General features: G+C 36.4%; 1 protein-coding gene across 1 annotated transcript in view; it reads right to left on the minus strand.

The window, feature by feature from the left end:
- Positions 1 to 22,906, minus strand: part of ASCC3 (activating signal cointegrator 1 complex subunit 3) — a 255,062-nt gene that overhangs the window by 231,638 nt on the left and 518 nt on the right. The window contains exons 2-4 of the mRNA XM_008637741.2: positions 9,052 to 9,195; positions 8,201 to 8,351; positions 4,715 to 5,298 (exon numbers count right to left, since the gene is read on the minus strand). Of these exons, the coding sequence (XP_008635963.1) occupies positions 4,715 to 5,298; positions 8,201 to 8,351; positions 9,052 to 9,141 (825 nt within the window). The 5' untranslated portion in view covers positions 9,142 to 9,195. The remainder of the gene's footprint in view (positions 1 to 4,714; positions 5,299 to 8,200; positions 8,352 to 9,051; positions 9,196 to 22,906) is intronic.

Raw genomic sequence — 22,906 nt, forward strand, 5'->3', positions numbered from 1 at the left:
GGCTGGTGGCAGACACAGAGGAGCTTCCTGCCAGTTCATTGAATTGACAGATTAGTTAAGCTCCCCTTGTCCCTGATCCCATGAGCATCTACAGGTTCAACCAACAAAGCATATTGGCAGACATTTGTGGTGGGATTAAGGTAAGGCAACAGAAGCAATGTAGATGAATTCATGTGGAGAAAAAAACAATCATTATCTTGCTACCAGCGACAAAGGCAGCTAAAGAAAACTTACATGCAGAAGCCTGAGAGACAATAGGGCTCCACTTAGAAGAGACTGGGGAAAACTGTCTAAAAGTCTGTTGCTACATCAAGCATTCAGAGGCACACAAACACCACACTGAAAAAAAAATTCCTACTTAATGAAACAACAAAATAATCTGTTAACTTCCATTCCGAAATAAGTGTAAAAAAACCTCAATTTCAGTAATAATGCAATAACCTTTTGGCTCTAATGAAGAGTGTATTACTGGATTGAACTAATAAAGAATACATACAGGAAGAGGTGCTGCCCAACTCATGACCTCTTTTTTTTATCATATCATATCTATATTCCACAACTTGTACTTTTCTGGTTTCAGGTCTACTTTGATTTGGAATTAATGTTTTTCAGCCTTGAAGGAAGGACTGAGATCCTTCAAACTCCGCATTACTACCCTCTGGCCTCTTACTGGAGTTTTTACTACCTGACTATTCTCAGGTGCTTATGACAACAAGGAAGAAAACATATTTCACATTTTTGGTAGGAGTGATGAATACTGAATTATTTTTAGGAATGAAACAAAAAGCAATGTTTGTTCCACACCATGACAGTTTGCAATGCATCTGGGTTGTATTTACTGATAGAAGCCCTGGATGCCATAGCATGTGTATCTGCTAACTTTTTAATGCAGAGAGCTGGAAACAGTCACAACCATAAAGCAGACAAAAGAAGCCTCGTGCCTGGGCTTTTAAGTGGGCAATTCAGTGCATCATATATAGAGGTAAGTAAATATATGTACTGTTACATAATAGTCAAACTACTGCTTACAATGTAGTTTTCTTGAAACAGTTCTGCTGTTTCATATCTTAGCCTCGTGTTCTTCTAGTAATTTATACAGCATTTAAAATGATTTTGTCTGGGAAACACCACTGAATCTGATTTGCTAAATGATACTAGTATTCTTAATTTTATTTGGGCGAAGTTCTTGCCTTGTCCCAAGAGGAATAAAATGCACAATTTCTCATAATGTATGCTGAATTAATAAAATCTTAACACAATTCTGATTGCATTTCCCTTTTTTTCCCCTAGTTATTTTATCTCTACAGGAAATATCTTCTTGTTTTGTTATGATAAAGGGATAATGTACCCTCTCCCTTAGTGTAAAAATAGATACAGTTAAAACAAAATTCAGAAAAATTTTGCAGATAAACTAGACATGGGTTCACAGAAGAAAGAGATGTCCTCTAAGAATAGCATGATCTAATCAGAGGGACTAAACTCTTCCAACTTTTTCGTAGTTACTCTGGGAGGTGCTAGGTGGAAAAGCTGCTAAAATGCTCTCAGATGGCTCCAGTCTTCATTTATCATATACTAGAAACTGAGGGCTCAAATTGACAAATGCACTGCATACTAAGTTTTAAACAAATATGAAAATAAAAACCCACAACAGTTATTGGCCAAACTATAGTTGGCTATTGTTTTTTTCTTCTTGTTTTTGAATAATGGTGTTGTTACCGCATCATTACCATCAACAAAATACATATGCTCATCAACAAAACCTGACACACTGAAAAGTGTGTAGCTGTCATTTCGCTTTACTAGACTTCGTGTCCCCAATGAAAAGCATATGTCCCAAACACTTAGAAAATAAGTTATAACTCCCATATCACTCCAATCATAAGAATCAATTTTCTTCTAATTAAGAGTCACCAGTGATATGCCAGATAAACAAACTGTCCCAAAGGAAGAGTGGAATGTTCTTAAATAGTGAAAACAAAGAACAAAGTATTTCTTCTACCTCGCCAACCACTTTAAACATAAACTATACACTGCTGGGGAAAGCAACTAATTTCAATTCCTTGTAGAGCTCATTAAGTAGATAAAAACCTAAATCGCATATAAGTGTGCCTATACATACACTACAAAAAAACCCTAAAACATGCCACCCCATAAATTATCTTAACTGCTCATATTCTTAATGTGATCCGGCACCTCAATAAAATTTGCTTAAGGATCAAATGAAATTGTCTTACAGAAGTCCACTCGCCAATATCCTCACCACAGTCACATCCTTTTCTTGTTTAATAATAAACACACAGTGGTATCTTCCTCTTTTAAAACATAAAAACGTGTTTTATAGATCTGGATTTTTATTTACAAAGAATTATCCTTTCATATCAATACTTCTTTTTTGGGGCTTTTGGGGGGCTTTTTTGTTTATGAAGAAAAAATATATTTTGTAGCTTACAGACACTTTAGCCTATATTCATTCCACTAAGAAATGTAGGATGTTCAGTTTGCATGATCAATCAACTTGTTATACCACCTCACACAGCAAGCCTCTGACCTAGTTCTAGAAATGGGTTATTTTCAGGTTTAAAAGCACCATCTGCTCTTAATGATGGCACCAACAAAATTATTGCAATAAAAAAAAAAATCCCTAAGTGATAGTAAAATCCAAAGTCCAGAAGAAATTTTCAAGTCATGACTATGCCTACAGAGAGCACAATACAAATGCCAGCTAGCTTTTAACAAAAGGTGATCAGGTTCAAATTTGTCATACACCCCCGTGACCCCCACATTGTGCAATGAACAATGAAATAAGACTCTTGCAAGGAAAAGCAACAAAATAATGAGAATGGGGAGATCTTTTTTTTTATTACTAGGAGGTTTTAAAAATTCAAAATAAGATGCAGTTTTCAGACACTTGAGGGAAGAAATCCTTTTCCTCTCTAGTGACGCAAACAAAAGAAACTAACTCTTACATTAATTTTCAGTTCACTGGCAAACAATTTTTTCATATTATCAAACTAAAACTTCTGTAAAGCCATCAAATCAGAAATTTTGCCCAGAATTCTTTGTTCCAGGAACTGATGGAAAGTATGTCTTTATTGGTGACCTACATAAAAACTGATAGCTTGAACTTTCTGCCAATTGATTTAGCAATCCTTTATGATCATAAATTTGCAAAATAAAAATAATGTTATTTCTTCTTGCATCAAGTGAAAGGTTTAGAGCTTTTCCTTTGACATTTTACAAATTAAACTCAGGCATTAAGTAGGCATTATGCAGAAGTATGGAATTATTTCTGCATACCCTATAATGATGTCAGAAATCAGTCACTGATCTAGAAAAAAAATTGAAATCTTTATCTCTGTACAATTAATATACTTCAGGTCCCTTTCACAAATAAACTCTTTTTTGTGTTTCATTTCACATGCAAGTTTCTTTATCCAATTTTCTTACCCAAGACCTGTTCAGTCTTCCACTTTCATGTGTCTTCCCTCAATATGACCACCCAAAGTATGAAGCTGTTTGCAGACACATATTAAGGTATTGTTTCTCAAATATATTTCAAGGCAGAAGAAAGTAGATCAACTTCCATTTATATTTAGGATCCGTAAGAAAATATACATATCCAGAAAGCAGCTCAAAGGACAGCCAAAATGTGGCCCACTGATTACCAAACAAAACAATAATATGGCTTTAGCAACTATACCATTACACATTAGATATCCACATAGTTATCTAAACTTAAAATAAAGTACACAGGTCCTCTTCTCTATCACATAATGTTTTTATTAAGAAGAATAAAATCTGCAACTGCAATGGCAAAATTCCTTTTTCACTATAAACTTTCACTATATTGTCTTTCACAGGATTGTCTATTCCTACTACCAGTTGTATTTTGGTAGCAAATTTCCAAATCTAGAATCTTTCTGAAAAGTCAGCTTGAGAATTTAAGTACTGGATGTTTTCACGAAAGGAAAGTAGGGCAACATAAGAAAAATAAAGTAAATGTAGCAGAAGAGTGCAGAGGACAAAAAATTACCTAATTGCTTTAATTCTTTCCTTACCCCATTCAAAATAGTTCCCCCTTGTCTAGATTGATCCAATCATCTCTTGTGAACACATGTGGAAAACATCTTCTCCAGCCTTTAATCATACATTTTTCCCCTTTCTACTACTATACTTATCTTTCAACTCCAGCAACTGTTCCCTCTCCCCCACATTTTCTCTGCCATTCTTGTAACAAATACCAGCCACCCCCTTTCCTCATCGAAAGAAACAGACTTGATATGACAAAGTTTTAAAGCAGCAGCACCTGCTCAGCCTTCGAGCAACAGGGAGCCTCTGAAATTGGAGATGAAACCTGTCCAAGAAAGCTAACTTCAGTTTGCCTTTGCAAGTTCCTCACACTTTTATAGGCTATTTAAACTGGCTTTTGCTTAAGAAGAAAGTATGGAAAAGCTGAGTAAATGGCCACAAAAAAAAAATATCCTGTCCATTGTGGGGGAAAAGGAGATTATTCATATAAACCTGATGCTGTATCCTTCTTCTCCCTGGTAAATGATGATGCTGCCACAAGATTTTTCTCAAGTCAGATTAAAATAAAAAAAAAAAAAAAAGCAGAGACAACAATTGGATAAAGTATATTGGCATAAATTAATATGAAATAATTGTGTGTTTTTGTAGCATTCAAATATGCAGTATGGTTAATGTGCTAGTGTACCTCATTTTGAAGTTCATCGGCACTTTTGGTAGAAGCAAGGATCTCATACAAAGTGCAGCAGAGGTCCTCTGTTGTTGGCCCTCCAGGGTTACCTCCTTGAGATTCCTTCAGGTACTTTCCAACTTCACACCATAAAAAAGAATCATCTACTTTTTCCAAAGACTTGAGATTAGATTTCTCATCACAGTAGTTCTGTAAGTGATTCAGCTGGTTATTCAAAAATTTGTTATAATCTAAGCTTATATTTTTCTGTGCATCAGTCTCACCATTCACAGGCAGCTCTTCAGAGTGATCCAAATCATGCATGTCAAATGAAAACACTATATTTTTACCAAACAACACTCTGTTATCACCATTTTGCTCTTCAGCCATCTGTATGAGGGCTGTAAGCTGTTCTTCAGAGAAGTGAGAAGCAATCCGAGACATGGCATTACAAGCTGCAGTAGCAGATGATGACGGAAATGGCCCAAACATCTGCTTGATCACCTTTGTCTCATCATGGCCAACACATTCCTTCCCACGAAATGTCTTAAAGAGGAAAACAGCTCCACTTTCAATTGCTTCTTGTCCATTTTCAGCTCCAACTGTTAACAAAACCATATGTAACTTAATACACTTAACACTAAGAGTGTTTCATTACCTATAACATAACTGTATTCAAATTCTTGCTGCAAGTCTCATCAGCATAGATATCAAAAGAAGACCATAACAAGTAAGAATTGTTTCAAGGTACTGAATTATAAAAGGTATATGATAATAAAGCATCTGTCTTCACTATCCTTCTACATACTAAAAATTCATATTAAGAATTACCAATGCTTTCTTATCTTTCTGAGCTAGAGAAAAAAACTTGCTAGAGGTCTTAAACTCACAATTGTATATTTATAAGCTTTTTAATGTTAACAAATTCCCACTTTGTCTCACTATTTATTCACTGCCTAATCTGAATATTCATAACAGAATAAATGTACAGAACTCAGCTGGAAATTACTGAATTCTTGTAGTAATTCCCAGTAGAATTACTTCAGAGTGTGTGCTAAGTTAGAAAAATTGCTCAAAAAATTTAAAGCAAATAAATGTATTAATTTAGATTTCTAGCTACAAAATATCATGTTATGCAAATAAACAATATATTATTACATAAAAACATGAATATATTTCTTACACAAATATTCACAAAGGTACTCAAGGAAAACATAAGGAAAACACTATATGAAGAACCAATATATCACTACTAAACAAAATTTTAAAAGTCACCAAGCATAACCTAAACAAAACCAGCCAGCATACTGGGGGTTTTGTTCATTTTAAATGAGGACAACATGCAAAATTTTTTTACTTGTGACTTGATTCAACTTAGGTTAGGTTTGACACCAGAAAAAGCAAGGGTTTTCTTCCCCACAATTGAACAGGAAAAAACAAAAAAATTCTAGCATAAGCAGATGGAACAAAGCTGAGTAGCTAGAAATGTAACATAAATGGAGGTGGCTACAAATTCAGTATTTAGCTTGACTCTTCCTTGGCTTTGAAAAGCTGAAAAGTTCAAGGCCAGGACTGGAGGTGATATTTACAAGATAATAGATACCTACATATGGAAGATACATTACATAAAGATACCCACATATACAATAGACATGTAAATATGTCTCAGAGGAAAAAGGTGGTTCTGCATTTATCCCTTTTAGCATTAGCTATACAGGAATCACAAAAAAAACCCCTACATCCAAAAAGTTGTAGTTTGTCTGCATGAAGCTCACTCTTATATTCCTAACATACAAACACATATTATTATTTAAAGTCACTTGTCTCGGAACAGAAGTACAGATTACTAAACTAAAAGAGCAATTGAAGGATTTGAGAAAAATCTCTTAGGTTTACTAAGTGGTATTTCTCCTTTATTATCGACATCTCCTTTCTGTAAAGCATCTCTTGAGAAAATACTACTCCTTACATCTCAACAAAATAAGCCAGACAAGATGGTAAGAGATGCACGACTAGAAGCTAGTCTTTTTGGTTTTTTGTTTTGTTTGCCTGCCAACATTTAGTCCAGTACCTCTTGTGATTAAACTATATACAGTGGATATTTAAAACAGCTTTCTCGATCAGTATCTATTATCAATACAGATTGCACTTTCTCCTACTAACTCTGTGGACTGATGGTGCAAGCTCAGTCCCCATCCTGCATGACTTTCCCTCGAGCCTTGTGTGCTGCAAGTGCCAGCTGAAATCTGTGCGCTGAAGAAGAGGTACCTGGGTTAGGGCAGAGAGGTGGCCCTTCCCAGAGGCCTGTCTCAAAAAGACAGCAGCCAGATGCTTAAATTCCAGCCCAAAGAGGTGTTAAAAGTCTACTAACAGCACTAACCAGAGTTTAAAACTTTTTGTCAGTGATTTGAGAAAAACTCAAAATTATACTTCTGATGACTCAAGAAAGCAATAGCCATTACAACCATTAATAGCTATAACAGGCATCTTCTGCAACTGTACAGCACAATTGACTACCACATGTTGGACATGAATAACTTGTCTAGCCTTTTTTTGAAAGTCTGTGTTTAGACATTTGTTTCTTTCTCAATTTACTAGGTATTTCCAAAAGAATGGTTGAGAAATAGAAATGTAAGTGTGGCAAGTTAACATCTGTATTGTGGTAAAAATCTCTGGTCTATAATACCAAAACCAGGCAAATATATTTATTTTTATTAATTTTCTCTGTCTTTTTACTTAGGGTTCTATTCAAGATATTTGAAAAACAATCAGAAAAGGAGAAAATATACCTATGAGATTGAAAGGAAAAGTCCTTAAATATGTGACAGTAAGAGCTTGAGCCAGGCACTCAATTTATGATGATGAAGTTAAATTTTTCTAAAAGCAAAAGCTGAATTAGGTTTAGTCTGTCAATCAAAAACTAAGTTTCCAACCAAAACTAAGTTTTCACACGTTCTTTGCCTTATGTACTTCAGTTTTAAAAGTCTAATTCCAGATGAGTGAAATATATTTTTATTTCTCTCCTCAACACCAAACACTTCACGCAGAAAACATTTCTTACATTTTTATCTGCCTGTACAGCAGTCTAATTTTTCATTATACCAATTATGTGGAACTAAAGCAGACAACACCAGGATTGTTCTTTCCTTAGAGTACTGCTATTCTGAAAGAAACTGTTGGTTTTGCTCATTAACTGTCAATCACAAACCATACCACACTCTACAAAACAATACCATCAAAAAAGCAAGACTGTCCATATAACAACGGAATCTTAAAATAAAACAGAAGACCAAATTGTGTATATGTGTATTAGATTAAATGGAGTTTCAAAGATATTTCAGGGCAAAACTGGCTTCAAGGTAGTTTAACCATACCAAATGCTGGTAGTTGGTAGAACCAAAATTGTACCAGTATGTAAATTATGCAGGCAGAAAGCAGCTTGAACCTGCGCCCACCCCCAAATATAACAATGTATTATTAGACTACTAGAGAATGAAAACATACCTATTTGTTTTGCAGCTTGTAAGATAGTTTTTAAATCACCATTTACAGTTTGGTATTCTTTTTTGTCCAAATTGTCATCAACAAACTTTATTATCTTCTTCCAAGTAAGATCAGACTTCAGCAACTCGGCATATAGTTTTGATCTTTTAGTCTGAAAATGCAAAAATATTTGAGGTTTTTTATTATTTTCAAATTAATATATGTGGGTTCCTTTAAAATTAAACACCAGATAAAAAAATTCCTTCCAATTACATTCAGTTAGTACATAGTAATGATTGCAAGTACTTTTACTTGTTCTTTAGACTCTTTCCTGAGTATATGAAAGAAGGATACACAAAAGCATACACTCTCTCACTACTTTACTCTTTCCAGAGCAAAATTTGCTATGAAGCCAAACTCTTGCAACTTCAAGAGATTTACAGTTCCCAAGATTCCAAATTCATTACACATTACACGTTCCCACAAGGCATCTGTTGCTTTAATGCATTGTTTCTCAGGAAGCAAAAGTACCTAAAGTCAGTGAACCTAATATTAGAAGGGAAAAGTTTGGCTTCCCAGTTCTATGTAAGCTCAGAGCTAAAAGCACACCAGCCTTGCCCAACTTCTTGAAAGATGAATTAACACAATCAAGCAAATTTTTCCATATAGCATATCATGATTGTAAGGGCCAAGTATAAATCACAAAGCTACAGCAAATTTGACTCTGAGTGAGGACACTATGAAGGAATGTACAGGAAACTATAAACACTCTGCCCTTCCTGCTCGCCTACTCTCATAAAATAGCAATGCAAATGAAGAAAACAAATGATTCTTATTACAACTATGCTTCGTAAAAAAAAACAAAGCTTTACCGTTAAGTCAGCTAATTCTTCACTGTAATCCTCATGTTTAGTGACATTTGAAAAGGAGCGTAAAGCGCCTGTAAGACGAGGCAAGGCCATCTGTTACTCATTCAGTGATCCATAGGAGGAGAAATCAAATCCCAGTTCAAGTACCTAGATGAGAACAAAACAAATAACATGGCTTTATTAATGTTATAAATACAAACTCACATCATGAACTTGAAAGACCTTTTCGAGCTAGCAGAACTTGGCTGGAACTTCAATTAAGTCAGTTAAAAAGAAAAATCTCTTAAAATGATGATAATCAAAATTCAATAAAAGGGAGGTAAAAGGCACAGAGCAGAGGCAAGAAATGGTAACATGCAGAGGTGACTCAGCAGGTGGTTCTTTGCTCTCCTCCCTAAATAAAAGTTACCAGCAATGAGGCAAAGAGGCAATTACTTCTTTAGCACCCCTAACACTGAGTATTATAGTGAAATCTTTGTAACTGAACTTTAGCTCCCAATAGCAGTAAGTGACTACAACCTATAGCAGTAAGTGATTACAACCTACAGGGAGATTTCCTCTGAGTCAGCCCATGCTGGGACCTTTCAGGTCATTAACAGCCTCTGGTGCTGATGCAGAGAGAGGCATCTTTCTTGACAAGTGCTTAGCCATTTTCAACCAGCAAAACAGGGAAAGAAAATTATGACAGGAAATAAAGATTGTCAAAGGCATAGCAATGAACTGTTATAAGAGAAAAAGGGAATAAAAAAGGCCACCAGAAAACTGAAAACACCATGCCTCGGGATGTTTTCGTCTCACAACTGGGAGTGCACACACACACACACACTTAGAGCAGGACTCTCTTTGGAACTACAGCTTATTTCCGTGCAGTCTTATTTCCTCTGTGGAACGGGCTCATATCTGTGCACCAAAACACAGCTGTTCCCCATCTGAAATTGTACTTCTTCCAGCCTTTTACTGAAATTATTCTCAAAGTTATTTAATTTCAAAAGGTGCCCACAGCTGAATTGTTTAATGAACCCTAAAGCACGACTACAGTTTCTGACAGCAGCAGATAAGATACAGACTTAGATTATTTTTGAAATAATTAATGATACCATTACAAACCTAATGATCTGCATCATTCTTAGCATGCCTAAAGATCAACGTCCATCCAGAATTTAAAGAACTTGCAATAGAGTAAATAAAATTACTTCCCCTCCAGTCATATAGTACAGAACTCTCTGCTTTCATCTAATTATCCTTAACGTTTTTCCTTATTTCATGACTGCATTTGTATTTTAGCTTGCAATACAGCACAAAAGAAATCCAGATGCAGCGTTCCAGTCACAGAGAAATGTCACTGACTGGTCAGGTCTGCTTGTTCTCCCACCTTGCATTAAGATGCTTTTTGAGAATGATATTACAACAGCTGATAATTTGGAGACAAATGTTGTAAGGATGAAGCTACAAAATTTAGACATACACAATCTTTAACTGTGAAGGGCACAGAGAGCATGTGTTCAAGCCTAGAAGCAGACAGAGCCAAACATCACTGCAGCTTTTGAGATGTTCAGTGGGTATATGACATGTAATTCATACCAGCATAGCTCCTAGTGAAAATAGTCTGTGAACATTACAGCCACCATTATTAGAAGGGAAATAATGTGTCCAGACTTTGAGAGTACAGCACTCTCACACTGTTCTATAGACCTCACTCCATTTTGCCTATTTATTTTATACCTACACTCAAATACCTGTTTCTGTAGCATTATATCCCTTTTATAAAAAAATGGAATAACATAATTCTAATATTAATTGTCCTTTCTGAAATAACATGCACAGTAATTTATGAAAGTTTGAACACACCTATAGAAAGTTCACTTTTCACACACACTTATAAATTTTAAAGTGTCTCCAGCAGGCTCATTTATTAGGAAACTGAATTTTAAATGGATGTTTGTTTCTCCTTTATTCAGTGAGTTATTAGCAGCTCCTGAAATGGAAAACCTGAAACACCAGAAGACAAGAGCACACTGTCCTAACCACAGGCATGGCCAAAGAGCAAAATCCAGTCCTGCAACTCTACATTTGGTCTTGAACTAGTAAATGCTGCTCCATGCTTGCCTGTGTGTTTTCAGAACTGGCGAGTGTCTGAGGGGGCTGGTTGGGCAGAGCAGTTGCACTCAAACTTCACACACCCCCTTCACCTCTTGTACACAACCACCACTCTCAGCAGGGCATCACAGGAAAACAAAAACAGCTAGTAAACAGAATGCAGGGGACAGGTGGGTGCAATTATTCCACTGTTAACATAAAAAAACAAGGTAAAATTTATGAACTTTGGCTATTATTCTGCAACATATTAGAGCCAGCTCTGAACACTAAATCAAAAATCATGTGGCCCTATAAGATGCAGTGTAAATTTATATTTGTTTTTAACAAAATACGTTACCTGCCTTCACATAAAGCCTCCTTACGTAGATACCTGCCTGCATCACACTGCCTTCAGAGTGGATCAGCTACTCCTTGTCTTCCCACAGCCATCATAAGGTAAACTAACTCCTTCTGGTTTGAGAGAAATGTATCTGTTTGCCCACAGGTGGATCTGAAACATCTGTACTACCAAATGATCCAGCTAAGATCTGCTGGTTTTGGAACAAGGACCTAAAAGGCAGTGGCAATTAAATCCTCTTTACCAGGGCCCACATATAGAAGGTGAACTTTTGCCATCCTTCTACCCATTCCTCCTAAAGAAAAGTATGAGAAAGGTACTATCTTAAATCATTTTGATAGGACAAATGGAATGGGAATTTAACCTTCAGATCAGTGCAACTTTACATGGTAAAAATAATTCTTCTCCTCCCCCACTACCAACCAATTGAGGACATTTTGGGCACATTCTGCTAATGATTCCTAGAACTGTCTCAGATTTCCTGCCTTTTTAAAAAAACATGTAACTTTCCACCAAGCCTGTTTGTAAATCAGAAAGAGCAATATCCACCCTTCTAAAGCTTTGTGAAGATGAGAGAAAGCAACTTTTAAAGTCTGTTTTTCTTCTTTTAAAAGCAAGTGCGATTTTAACATTGAAACTTTTTATAGGAGAAAGTAAAACATAAAGACATTATACTCAGAGTATACTCAGGTAAGAAACAATTCAAAGTTTATTGTTTGAAAGTCAACATGAATCATAATCTCAGCAGGTTTTTATTCATTGAAGTGAAACATTAAAAAAAATTTCTAGCAATACCACAAAGGTAACAAAAATTACTAGTGAAGTTTTCCACTTCATCTATTCACCAGCTACTTATGTTTTTCTCCAACTCCTGGCCTTCCTATGGTTCTAATACAAGAAAATAACAGAAACATTTCTTTCTCTTCTTCACTGAAATATTACAGAGATTAGTGTAAAACACAGATCCTTTTTAAATTTACTTAATTCCCATGCTCTCTAACAGATCAAGCCAGCTGCCCAGTAGGGCTTAGAGAAGGTGAATGCTCAGATCTGGTACGTTAATGTTCAAGTTGAACAGAAGTCTTTCTTTCCTTACAAATGATGGAATTACATAGCATTAACACAGCTAAAAATCACAGGTAAAATCCACAGTTACACTATCCTAAAGCACCAGCTTCTGTAGTCTATAATATTTACTTTTTACTTGTCCCTTAAAACCTCACAGCAGTGATTTTGTTTAAACTATTTAAGGAATATTAAGCCATGTTCCCAGATTTTGACTGTATTACCTATAATTCTTCCAACTATTAACAAGTTTCTTGCTGTCTATGTAAACTTGCAATTTATAAAACCTAAAGAAGTTATTACTAGTAACTAATCTAATCAAAGAACATTATAAAGAAAAAGAGACTTTAGGCACTGGCAGTGAATAGCAGGTTGCTATTGACCACAATGTATTTGAATCAAACGGCATTTTCTCTGTCACTTGAGAAAGTGGAAACATTTCAAACAAAAAAGAAACTAAAAGGGCAAAAGATATCCCACCCACAAGACTATACAAAAACTAAAGGGACAGTGCAGTAACTTTTTTTACATTTTAAATATATATAAATCAAATGGTGTGACCATAAGGGCACATTAAGACATTGAAATTTATCAATACACAGAATATTTTACTTTACACGACTGCATAAGAAGATTAAAAATACCAAACATTAAATTTTACTGATATGAATACATGTTGGAATGGCTACAATTAACTGCAGCAGCTTCATTAACGGAAAGGTAAACTTCACATTTTATTTACAAATAAGGCTCAATTATTTTTAAAAAACCAAACATCACATTCTACTTGGTGTATACACTTTCTACATTGTACACATCAAAGGAAAAATATTTTAAAGAAAACACTTTAAAGAAAAAAATGAAACCATTAGATTAAAAAGCTATTTTGCACCAATGAGAACACTTTTATTAGATTCAATTAAATTTCTTATCCAAGCATACTTGATGCAGTACAAATACACACCTAACATCAAAGTTGTTAAGCGGGGATAATAGTGGTTTAATAATGTCTAGGACATTAATTAGAAATAGCAGGCAGAATCATGACACTAAAACAACAGTATTTTCCAACTTTGTATTTTGCACCTTTACAAACAGTGCTGTGCGATATATTAACAACTGTACGCTTTCAGATATCTCACTTTCTACAAAAGGCCCAGACATCTCCCTGGAATTCTCTCAAGTTGTCTGGGTCAAATATTGCTGGGTCATATATTTCTGATCTCCAGTCAAGACTGGGTCAGTCTTTGAAAGGGTGACAGCAAGGAATATGTACTCAGGAAGAAATAGTGGCTTCTTGACATACAGTATTCAACTGAGCGAATACCAAAATTCAAACAAGTGCTTCAGCATAACAAAGAGGCGTAACAGTGCCTGTGTGCCATCATTCACATTAGAGACAATTTCAGCATCTTAATTACATAAGTCACTAAATAAACAAAAAACCCTAGAAAATCAAATAATGGAATTAGAAGTTATTCATTCAGTAGAGTATTAACCCTTTCCACATTTTTTCATAATCTTAGCCATGCATATGGGATTAAACAACAGCTGTCTGACACTGCTTGCATCAGCTGGAAAGGCATTTCCTGTGATAATGCCCGATACTGTTCTGGGATGATGCCAAAGATGTGGCTTGGCTCAATATTGTGTTCATTTTAGGTATACTTTGAGATAGTTACTAAGGATTGCTATTGTTAAAAAGAAAAAAAAATTAAAACACCACATTTTTCAGAATAACTCCTCTTCCTTTTCCAAGCACATAAAATGTAATTCAGTTGTTAAACTGAAAAATGTCTGTAGTTTTACACCTCATTGCCTTAAGTTCCCTGCAGCGAGAGACAAGCTGTATCCCAAGCAACAGAAACTTCAAGACTTGCCTTACATGAGGAGATGTACTATAAGCAAATTTCCAACTTCAACATATATAACATATATGTTCATTTAAACACTAGGCACAAGCCACAAATACAAGATGGGGATGGTGGAGGTATCATTTGTTTCATCTTGCTTTAAGTTTAATAGGGGGGACTCTGTGTCTCTGTTACACCCCGTGCCATCAACAGAGGTTGAAAACAACCTCAGGCGGTTCATCTTACTCCATTCCAGAAAGGCTTGTCACTAAAGGAACACATGTATGGAAGGTAAATAGGGATGCATGTGTTTAAAGGAAGTAAAAGGAGGATGAAAAACAATAGATAAGTGAGAGAAAGAAAAAGCTCTGAGTTAATGACAGCTAAGTAACACATATTGCATCTCACTGAGGATGGCTGAGAGGACGTGGGATGCACTTCAGCAAATATAAGTGCTGTAATAGTACATGTATAATACACAACTGCATAACTGCTGGGCTAAGAGCATGCTGGAGAACTTGTTCAGATGGTAGTAAAAAAGTCTCTGTAACACACTCCTGGTAGTGAACAGCAAGCACATACAAGGACAAAGTCCCCAGAGTGAATTACTGGCCACTACAAGGTGTAATTCTGTGAGGTCTTTAAACCTTACAGTGATGTGATTAAACACTCAAATCACTTACCATATTTATAGATAACTAAACAAATGCCTCAAATACTGTATTATCCCCCAGTTATAAATGACTTAGATGCTTAATAGCCACTCAACACCACAATTATCCTTCATAATTAATGTTGATTTCCTTCAAAATAGGGTTTCAATAAGTCTCAAGGTGGGAACTGGATCGTTTTGTATCTGGAGCATTCTCCCAAATGTTTTTGAAGGAAACACTAAACATTCCTTTTGAGAAAAACATAACCTATTTTAGCATTCACAAAGGATCTCAAATGCAATAAAATAAAAGACTAAGCCAGGTACACTAATCCTTAAGACCCTGCCTGTACATTATTACTCAAGTCAAAAAGGAGAGGTGGTATGAGTAGGACTGCTGTCTTCTTCTTAACCACCAAGTGATTAACTTTCTTTGCAGCAAAGTCATTAGCAATGTTCATATTGCTATGAACCTGCAAAAGACAGGATGTCAGTTCTGAAGTAACTGTCTTACCAAACATTGAGATTCCTTCTTGGGGATTTCTTTAGTAATTAATTATGGCTAATAAAATAATTGCATCTTGTAGACAATGCACAGTAGCTGTGTAAGCACAGTGCAACTTATGCCAAGATCCACATTTCATCTTACAGAACAATTATTCTATGAAAGCACTGAAGCACAATTTCTCATCTAGAGAAAATACTAAATTTTTTTTGTGTTAAGCAATTTTATCAATAAAACTGGTAATAATAGTGGTAATGCTGGCAATCTGAAACAGAAAAACTGCAAGTACCTAAATTACAGAATTATTTTTCAGAACATATTTCAGACATATGCAGAGTTTTACATCAGTTAAGAAAGAGGCTGTAGATTCTATAGCCCTCCTAGTAATAGACAAGAACATTAATTCAATTGTCATGTACTAAAAGTATGGCCATTAAAAGAAACACAGATTCTGGCCAACTTTGGCCATCACTAAATGAAAAGTTCCCCAAACTATCAGCTATAAATAAGCTCATCCTATTTCCAGCAGCTTTTGAGTCAGAATTTTACCAATGGTTGCAGTAGACAATACAGAAATATGTAGAAAATGACTCATTACATAAAATAAGAACCAGATGTTATTGTCCACACAAATGCATCAATTTAATTAAAATAATGCAAGTGTATTGTGCAATTTTAAGTGTTTGCTATATTTAGCAATATTTGAATTTATTGCATTCATTTAATTTTTATATAATATTTGTAGTATTTTCTAAAAGATGTCCTTTATACTTTTTCTACCATTCACTATATTGTTTGATACCTGTCATAATTTCTGAAGAGGGAAGGAGTAAAAAAGTCATTACAGAGTTTGCAGAAAACTCTCTAGTTAGTATCTTTCCAATAATACACAGCAACTGGGACCTGAAAGCTGAGTATTTTATCCAAAATTCTTCTAAAAAGTGTTTTAATTATGAATACACTATACTACTGCTCAGTGTTTCTAACAGTCCTCCCAGAAGTCTCTGTCAGCATATATAAAAACTATTCCAAAGATATGTCCATATAAATGAACTACTCAGAGTCTAGCAGTCCTTCCATCCTTATTGGATCCTTGTCTCAGCACACTGAAGGTTCAGTCCAGCCCAGTGGTTAAAAAGTTTCAAGTTTCTACTTCCTATCAGAAAAGCAAACAGAGGCACATTCGTAAGAGAGCTCACTGACCTAACGTGGTCAAATATTCAAGTGTAGTGAAGATGCTTAGAGTCCCAAAAATCAACCTATAAAGACAAGCTTTTCAGTCCAAATCACACCAGCCTTTTGGGGATGCCTTGCCCTTCAGAACTTCCTCCTACTGCCTGGAGGCAATACTACCCCCTCCCCTACAAAGAGAGTTGTAAAGAAACCCAAGGTTATATGAGACACACAATAAGCTGTCCCAAGCCAGTCCACTTTTGATTTAGCTTAAATACTACTTAGCAATGCTAGGATATAGGGATGAAAGAAGTCAAAATTTCAGCCTAAAAATGTATGAAAGAAAATTAATTCAAGGTGTACCTTGCATTATAAGTATACGCCTACAACCTGAAAACATGCCTACTTCAAGGCAGAGGCTCTTCTACGAAGGAAAAATAAGTTAATTAAAAATACATTTAAGCAACACTCAACTATTGAATAGACACATGGCCCCATAAAGTAATATTATTAAAGACAGATTCCCTTGTCTTCTCTTCAGAGCTCACATGCCACACAGGCACTTCAAACAGCACGTCAGCTATTTGATGACCAGCAAGTAACAGCTTTCTAATTGATAATTTATCATTACTGCAGTTTAGAATTAGAACTTTAAAAAAAGGGTAGTGCTGCAATGTTACAAGTGCAAATTAGAATCAAAACTAACAACTGCTGCCTACCCATCCTGGGCTGTCTGTCTATAATGCTGGCCATACATGCAAGAAGGTATTTTGAGAAAGATGCCTGTACAATTTCCTACAGTGAGGAAATCCCAAACCATCTTTTCAGAGCTTACAAATACGTCTCCTCATTACATAAGGAAAGGGGGGAACATAAATTGAGGCGTAATATAATTCTTGGATGATATAATAAAAAGGAAAATAGCCTCATTATGTCTCTAGTGATCTGAGGAGGTTAAAACAGGATTTTTCAAGCTGTATGTTTTTTTTTAAATGGTTGCATTTCTCAAATCATAGTCATATTCTCCTAGAATGTATGTAAAATTTCTTAAAACATATTTTCTAAAATATGTTTTAAGCTAATACATACATACATATTACACAAGGTTCTCCTATTGAACAGTTAAAAGCCCTTGAACAATTATTATGAGTATTTAGCATGGCACAACTGTTATAGGCCAACTGTTCAGATTTATAGAATCAACTTTTAAAGACACCACAGAAACAAAAATGCTACACTAACAAGAAAATTATATAACCAAGCATTTTATTTATACTCATGCTTTGGAAGCAACATAGATCTGTACCATATGATGTCATGCTCAGCAGTAAAAACTCTGGGAAATGAGAAGCGAGGGGTGTGGGGAAAAAGGACACACATCCATACTTATGGGGTTTGTCTTCCCAAGCAACTGTTAAATGTCTTGGATTTTCACCCAGATTCACAGCCAAAGGGAGTGAGTGAGAGGCTGGGGGGGGGGGGGGGGAGAGAGGACTTTCAGAGATCCTCTTTACTCTTCCCTAATCTTTCAAGGAGAGGACATATTAGAATAATGGAATCATTAAGGTTGGAAATACCTCCAGGATCATCAAGTTCAACCTTTGGCCAAATACCACCATGCTCACTAAACCGTATCATGAAGTACCATGTCTGTACATTTTTTGAACATTTGTTCCCCCTTAGAGCAGCAGCTAAGACTATTGTCTTCCTATTCCTTGAACAAATTCATCAGAATCCAGTTTCCAAATAGAAACTCATTAAGTGACACAGTTCAGCAGTCCTCACCAGTTTCAAAGAAAGAAGCAGTTGTTTAAATGGCTGGCTGGTTTACAAAATATTTGAATGCAGGCAAGGTGGTCACAACTGCACAAAGTCATCTACTTATTCTCCCAACTTTCTCAGAAGGCAGTTTACAACTGGAAAACTGAAATTTGCTCCATAGTTCACCTGACAAATGCTTCAATCACCAACCTATCATTCCATAATCATCTCTTCTTACTGTAAGACCTATTTATGTTTAAGATTCAGGCTTGTAATATCAGATTCCATCTATTTTTTAGGCCAAACATCCAACGTGCCTTTGGGCAAGCAAGAGTAACAGATGGCTCAGAGTAAACACATGCTTTAGAACAAATGATGGTAAAGTCTACGGGAAGTATAATTTATACCCGTAAGTTCCACATGCAATGAAAGGGGAGAGCTATCAACTCTTCTATCCCTAAATATCAACCAGGTAAAACATTCTCCACCTTCCTTTTAACATTATTTTTCTCTAGCACACACTAGATTTAACAAGACAGAAAAAGAGCAAGAGTTTTAATTTGCATCTCAGACTGCACTCAGCAACAAGCTGGCCACCAAACTCTAGTCCCCATGTCTATGTACTGAATAGAAGACAGAAAACACCAACTGCCCTTTCTGTGATACAGTCCACATTGCTACTGAAGCCTAACTCTTTCTTGGCTTCACTCTAGTCTAAAGGATTTTCACTGAACTAGACACAGTTGTGTTCAACTTCAAAAGAAATATCTATATCCAGAATAAGCTCAAGAAATACACCCAGAATAGGGATCTTTCACACCACTGGTTAATTTAGTGAGCACCATTACCACAGAACCACAGCATGCTGCTATTGCTTCGTTCAATCACCTTTATAGGTGTTTGTGCAGTGTTGGCGTGGCTTGACCCTGGCCAGCAGCCACGCTGCTGCTTACTCACCCCCCACAGTGGGACAGGGGAGAAAAAAGGAAGAAGAAAAGAAAAAAAGCTTAAGGGTTGAGATACAGTTTAATAGAGGAAGAAAAGGAAAAATACCCCCCAAGTGAAGGAAAGAAATTTTAACCACATCCCATATGGTCACCAGTGCTCCAAGCTCCAGTTTACTGATCTCCAAAAAAAAACCATCTTGGAAGCAAAAAAAGCCCCTTCTTCTTCCTCTACCTCTGTTTTTATTTCTGAGCATGACAATACAGAGTACAGCACAACCCACTGGCCAATTTAGGTCTACTGTCCAAGCTGTGTCCCCACACAACCTCTTGCCCACCCTCTGGCCGACTTGCTGGGCTGGAAGGGTGGAAGAAAGCTTTGATGCTGTGCAGGCCAGAAACAGCCAAAACAGTGGTGTACTATCAACATTGTTTTAGACACAAATCTCAAGCACTTCAACTGTGATGAAAGCTAACTCCTAAACCTGGTACAGGAATGTGCTCACACTGGCATTGTGCAAACAGAGGCAGTCAAATTCCTGAGCGAGAGATGAGCATAAAGAATGCCCTGATTGTATATATCCTTAGGGGTTGTGCTTGCAGTAAACACAAAATTGCTCCTTTCTGTGATGTGATGAGGTATTTAAAAAGCAAGAATGGGTAAATACACAATGACTGACTATTGCTCATAATGTAAGAATAAGGAGGTACATGACAAAACTTAATAGTAACGTGAAATTAATACCAAGTAGAATGCTTTTCCTATGTAGAACATAATTAAATTTGGGAATTCATTGCCACAAGATGCCAAAAAGACTAAAAGTTCAGGTATGCTTAGATGAATTAACAGACATCAAATACCTTGGTAGCCTCTGAACTCCACAGCTTAGAAGCACATAATCAGTTATTTAAATCACTAATTACTAGAACATAATATGATAGTGAAGGTATAATTGGATTTGTCATCCTTCTGTTTTCAGTACATCAACTTAGCACCTCCTACTGGCTGCTACAGGAGAGAGACACTAGACAAACATTTTCTTTGAAAACAGAGCTACAGGGTAAAATGAAAACAGATTCTGAGGATTACAATTAGGGATTTAGAAGTCTAATATCTCAGTCTGTTTCTGGGTCCTACTCTTGTTTCCTTCTCTTTTTAGTTCAGACATCAGCTATTATATTTCTAATGAAGTTTCAACTACACATTACAGGTTATTTGTTAAACTGCTTTTGATTAGGTAAGTTTATCTGAACTAGAGAGTAGATTTTGGTCTCAGTTCTCTCTTCAAACATTAAAGCATAATTCAGTTTAAGAAAATGTGTAGGCTACAAAGTGCTCAAAACCAACTTCAACAATTGTTACTATAAACAATTTACCAGGAAAACAGCAAGCTGTTATTTGAAGTAATGAAGACTTCAATTTTCTACAGGGAAATTTTTTAGGAGGGAGAAAAGAAACCTGTTCAGCACTCAAAACGCCCATATGAACTAGAATTAATCCCACGTTTAACAGCTTCCAAACAAACTTTACATTATAACTAACCAGCAAGAGACAACGTGTCTTTCCTTCCCCCAGCCACCTCTGCACCCCATTAGCAGCTCATGTAACCATGTAACAGAAGACGAATGACATGGACCAGGAATAACATAGACCACCCTTAGTTCAGTGCAGTCCAGTTCAGTATTTATAAAGGAAAACTTTTTCAGAGAAAGCACTGTAGGTCAAGAGGACGTGCAGAAATATACACCGGCTTTTTGCGAAGGATCAGTTTTCTATTAACTCTGTAAAAAAAGTATTTTTCAACTATAAATGTTCTTCCTGAAAACAGAACACTACACCTAGTAAAACTGTAAATGATACTGAGAAGCAAGGGACTGCAACTATTTTAGGGGCCAAATTACAATCATCTTGATCATATAATCACATAATGGGTAAGGCTGAAAGGGTCCACAGTGGGTCATCTGGTTCAACCTCTCTGTTCAAGCAGGGTCATCCTAGAGTACATGGCACAGTGCAGACAGTTCTTGAGTATCTCCAGTGAGGGAGACTCCATAACCTCTCTGGGCAACTTGTTCCAGTGCTCAGTCATCCACACAGTGAAGAGAGTCTTCCTCACGTACAGGTGGAACTCCCTGCGCATGAATTTCTCCCTGTTGCCTCTTGCCCTAGTGCTTGGCACCACCAAAAAGAGCCTTGATCCATCCTCTCGACACCCTCTCTTCAGACAGTTATACACATTTATGAGGTCTCCTCTCACTTGTCTCTTCTTCAAGTTGAACAGGCCCAACTCTCCCAGTCACTCTGCATAGGAGAGATGTTTCGGTCCTTTAATCATCTTCATGCCCCTCTACCGGACCTGCTCCAGGAGCTTCAGGTTTAGCTTCAATGCAAGTTCTGTAAACACAGAACTGTCAGAATAAAATACTGTTGTTTGAGAATTTCTTGCCTTCTCTCTGATTCAGTGGAAGTCGTGACCTAACCTCTTCCAAAGGCCAAACCAGCTTTTAGAGAAAACTGAGGTGTAACATGTAAACTGGTTTATTTATACAACTCACAAAGGCCCTAGCTAGGAGTTGGTCTGTATTCCCATATAAATGTGAAGAAAGTTCCTGCAAATATCTACACATATAATTCCAAGATAATGCAAGTTTAGTCTCCAGCGGCTAGAAGCAAGTCAGATCCAAAGAAAATCATTTTAGTACAGCATCTGCTGAAAAGCAGCATGTGTTTAATCAGACTCACTACCTCACTGATATAATCAATACCATCTTTAGATGAAGGCCAGCTTGCATCTGACCGGATGGCTGGTTTGGTTTTCTTCCTCCTAAAAATTTAGCTCTGCAACCTACCATGTGGACGTACATAACCCTTGCTGCACTGTCTCTGAAACTTCCAATATTTTTTCTACTCATTGGCTAGACTCAAGTCAAGTCAATCCTCTGGAAAGTAATTAAGCTTGACTATTAGATTTCTTCTCTGCAAAAATTAAGTTTACCAGTTTCATTTCAACAGTACTACTTTACAGTCAATTGTTTAAAAAGGCAAAAGATTAAAGGGTCTACACCAATGTTAGTATGTTAGAAATACTAACAAAACCTACATTCAGAACTCATAGAAGGTTTTTAGCAAACGTATTATTTGAATTCCAACATGATACACACTCCTGAAGCACCTGAAATGCAAGCCTTAGGAAGCTACAACACTGTCAGGTGTTTTATAAGAAAAGCTGGCAGTTTACCACTACCAAACAAAACGAAGCAAGTAGTACTCGAAAGGGAAAAACAATCTATGTGACCACATGCTTCTTTCGTTCTTCATTTCTCGTTCTCTACATTTATTAACAGCAGTAGTAAGTACTGGAAGTACATTCGACAGCTGTGCGGTTCCCACTTGACCACTCCTGTCAGCGCCGTTCCGATAAGCAAAGCCCAGAAGGCGCACGAGAGGAGCACACGGCACCCGGGCCTTCG

Source organism: Corvus brachyrhynchos, unplaced genomic scaffold, assembly GCF_000691975.1.
Source record: "Corvus brachyrhynchos isolate BGI_N302 unplaced genomic scaffold, ASM69197v1 scaffold14, whole genome shotgun sequence".
Lineage (NCBI taxonomy): Eukaryota > Metazoa > Chordata > Aves > Passeriformes > Corvidae > Corvus > Corvus brachyrhynchos.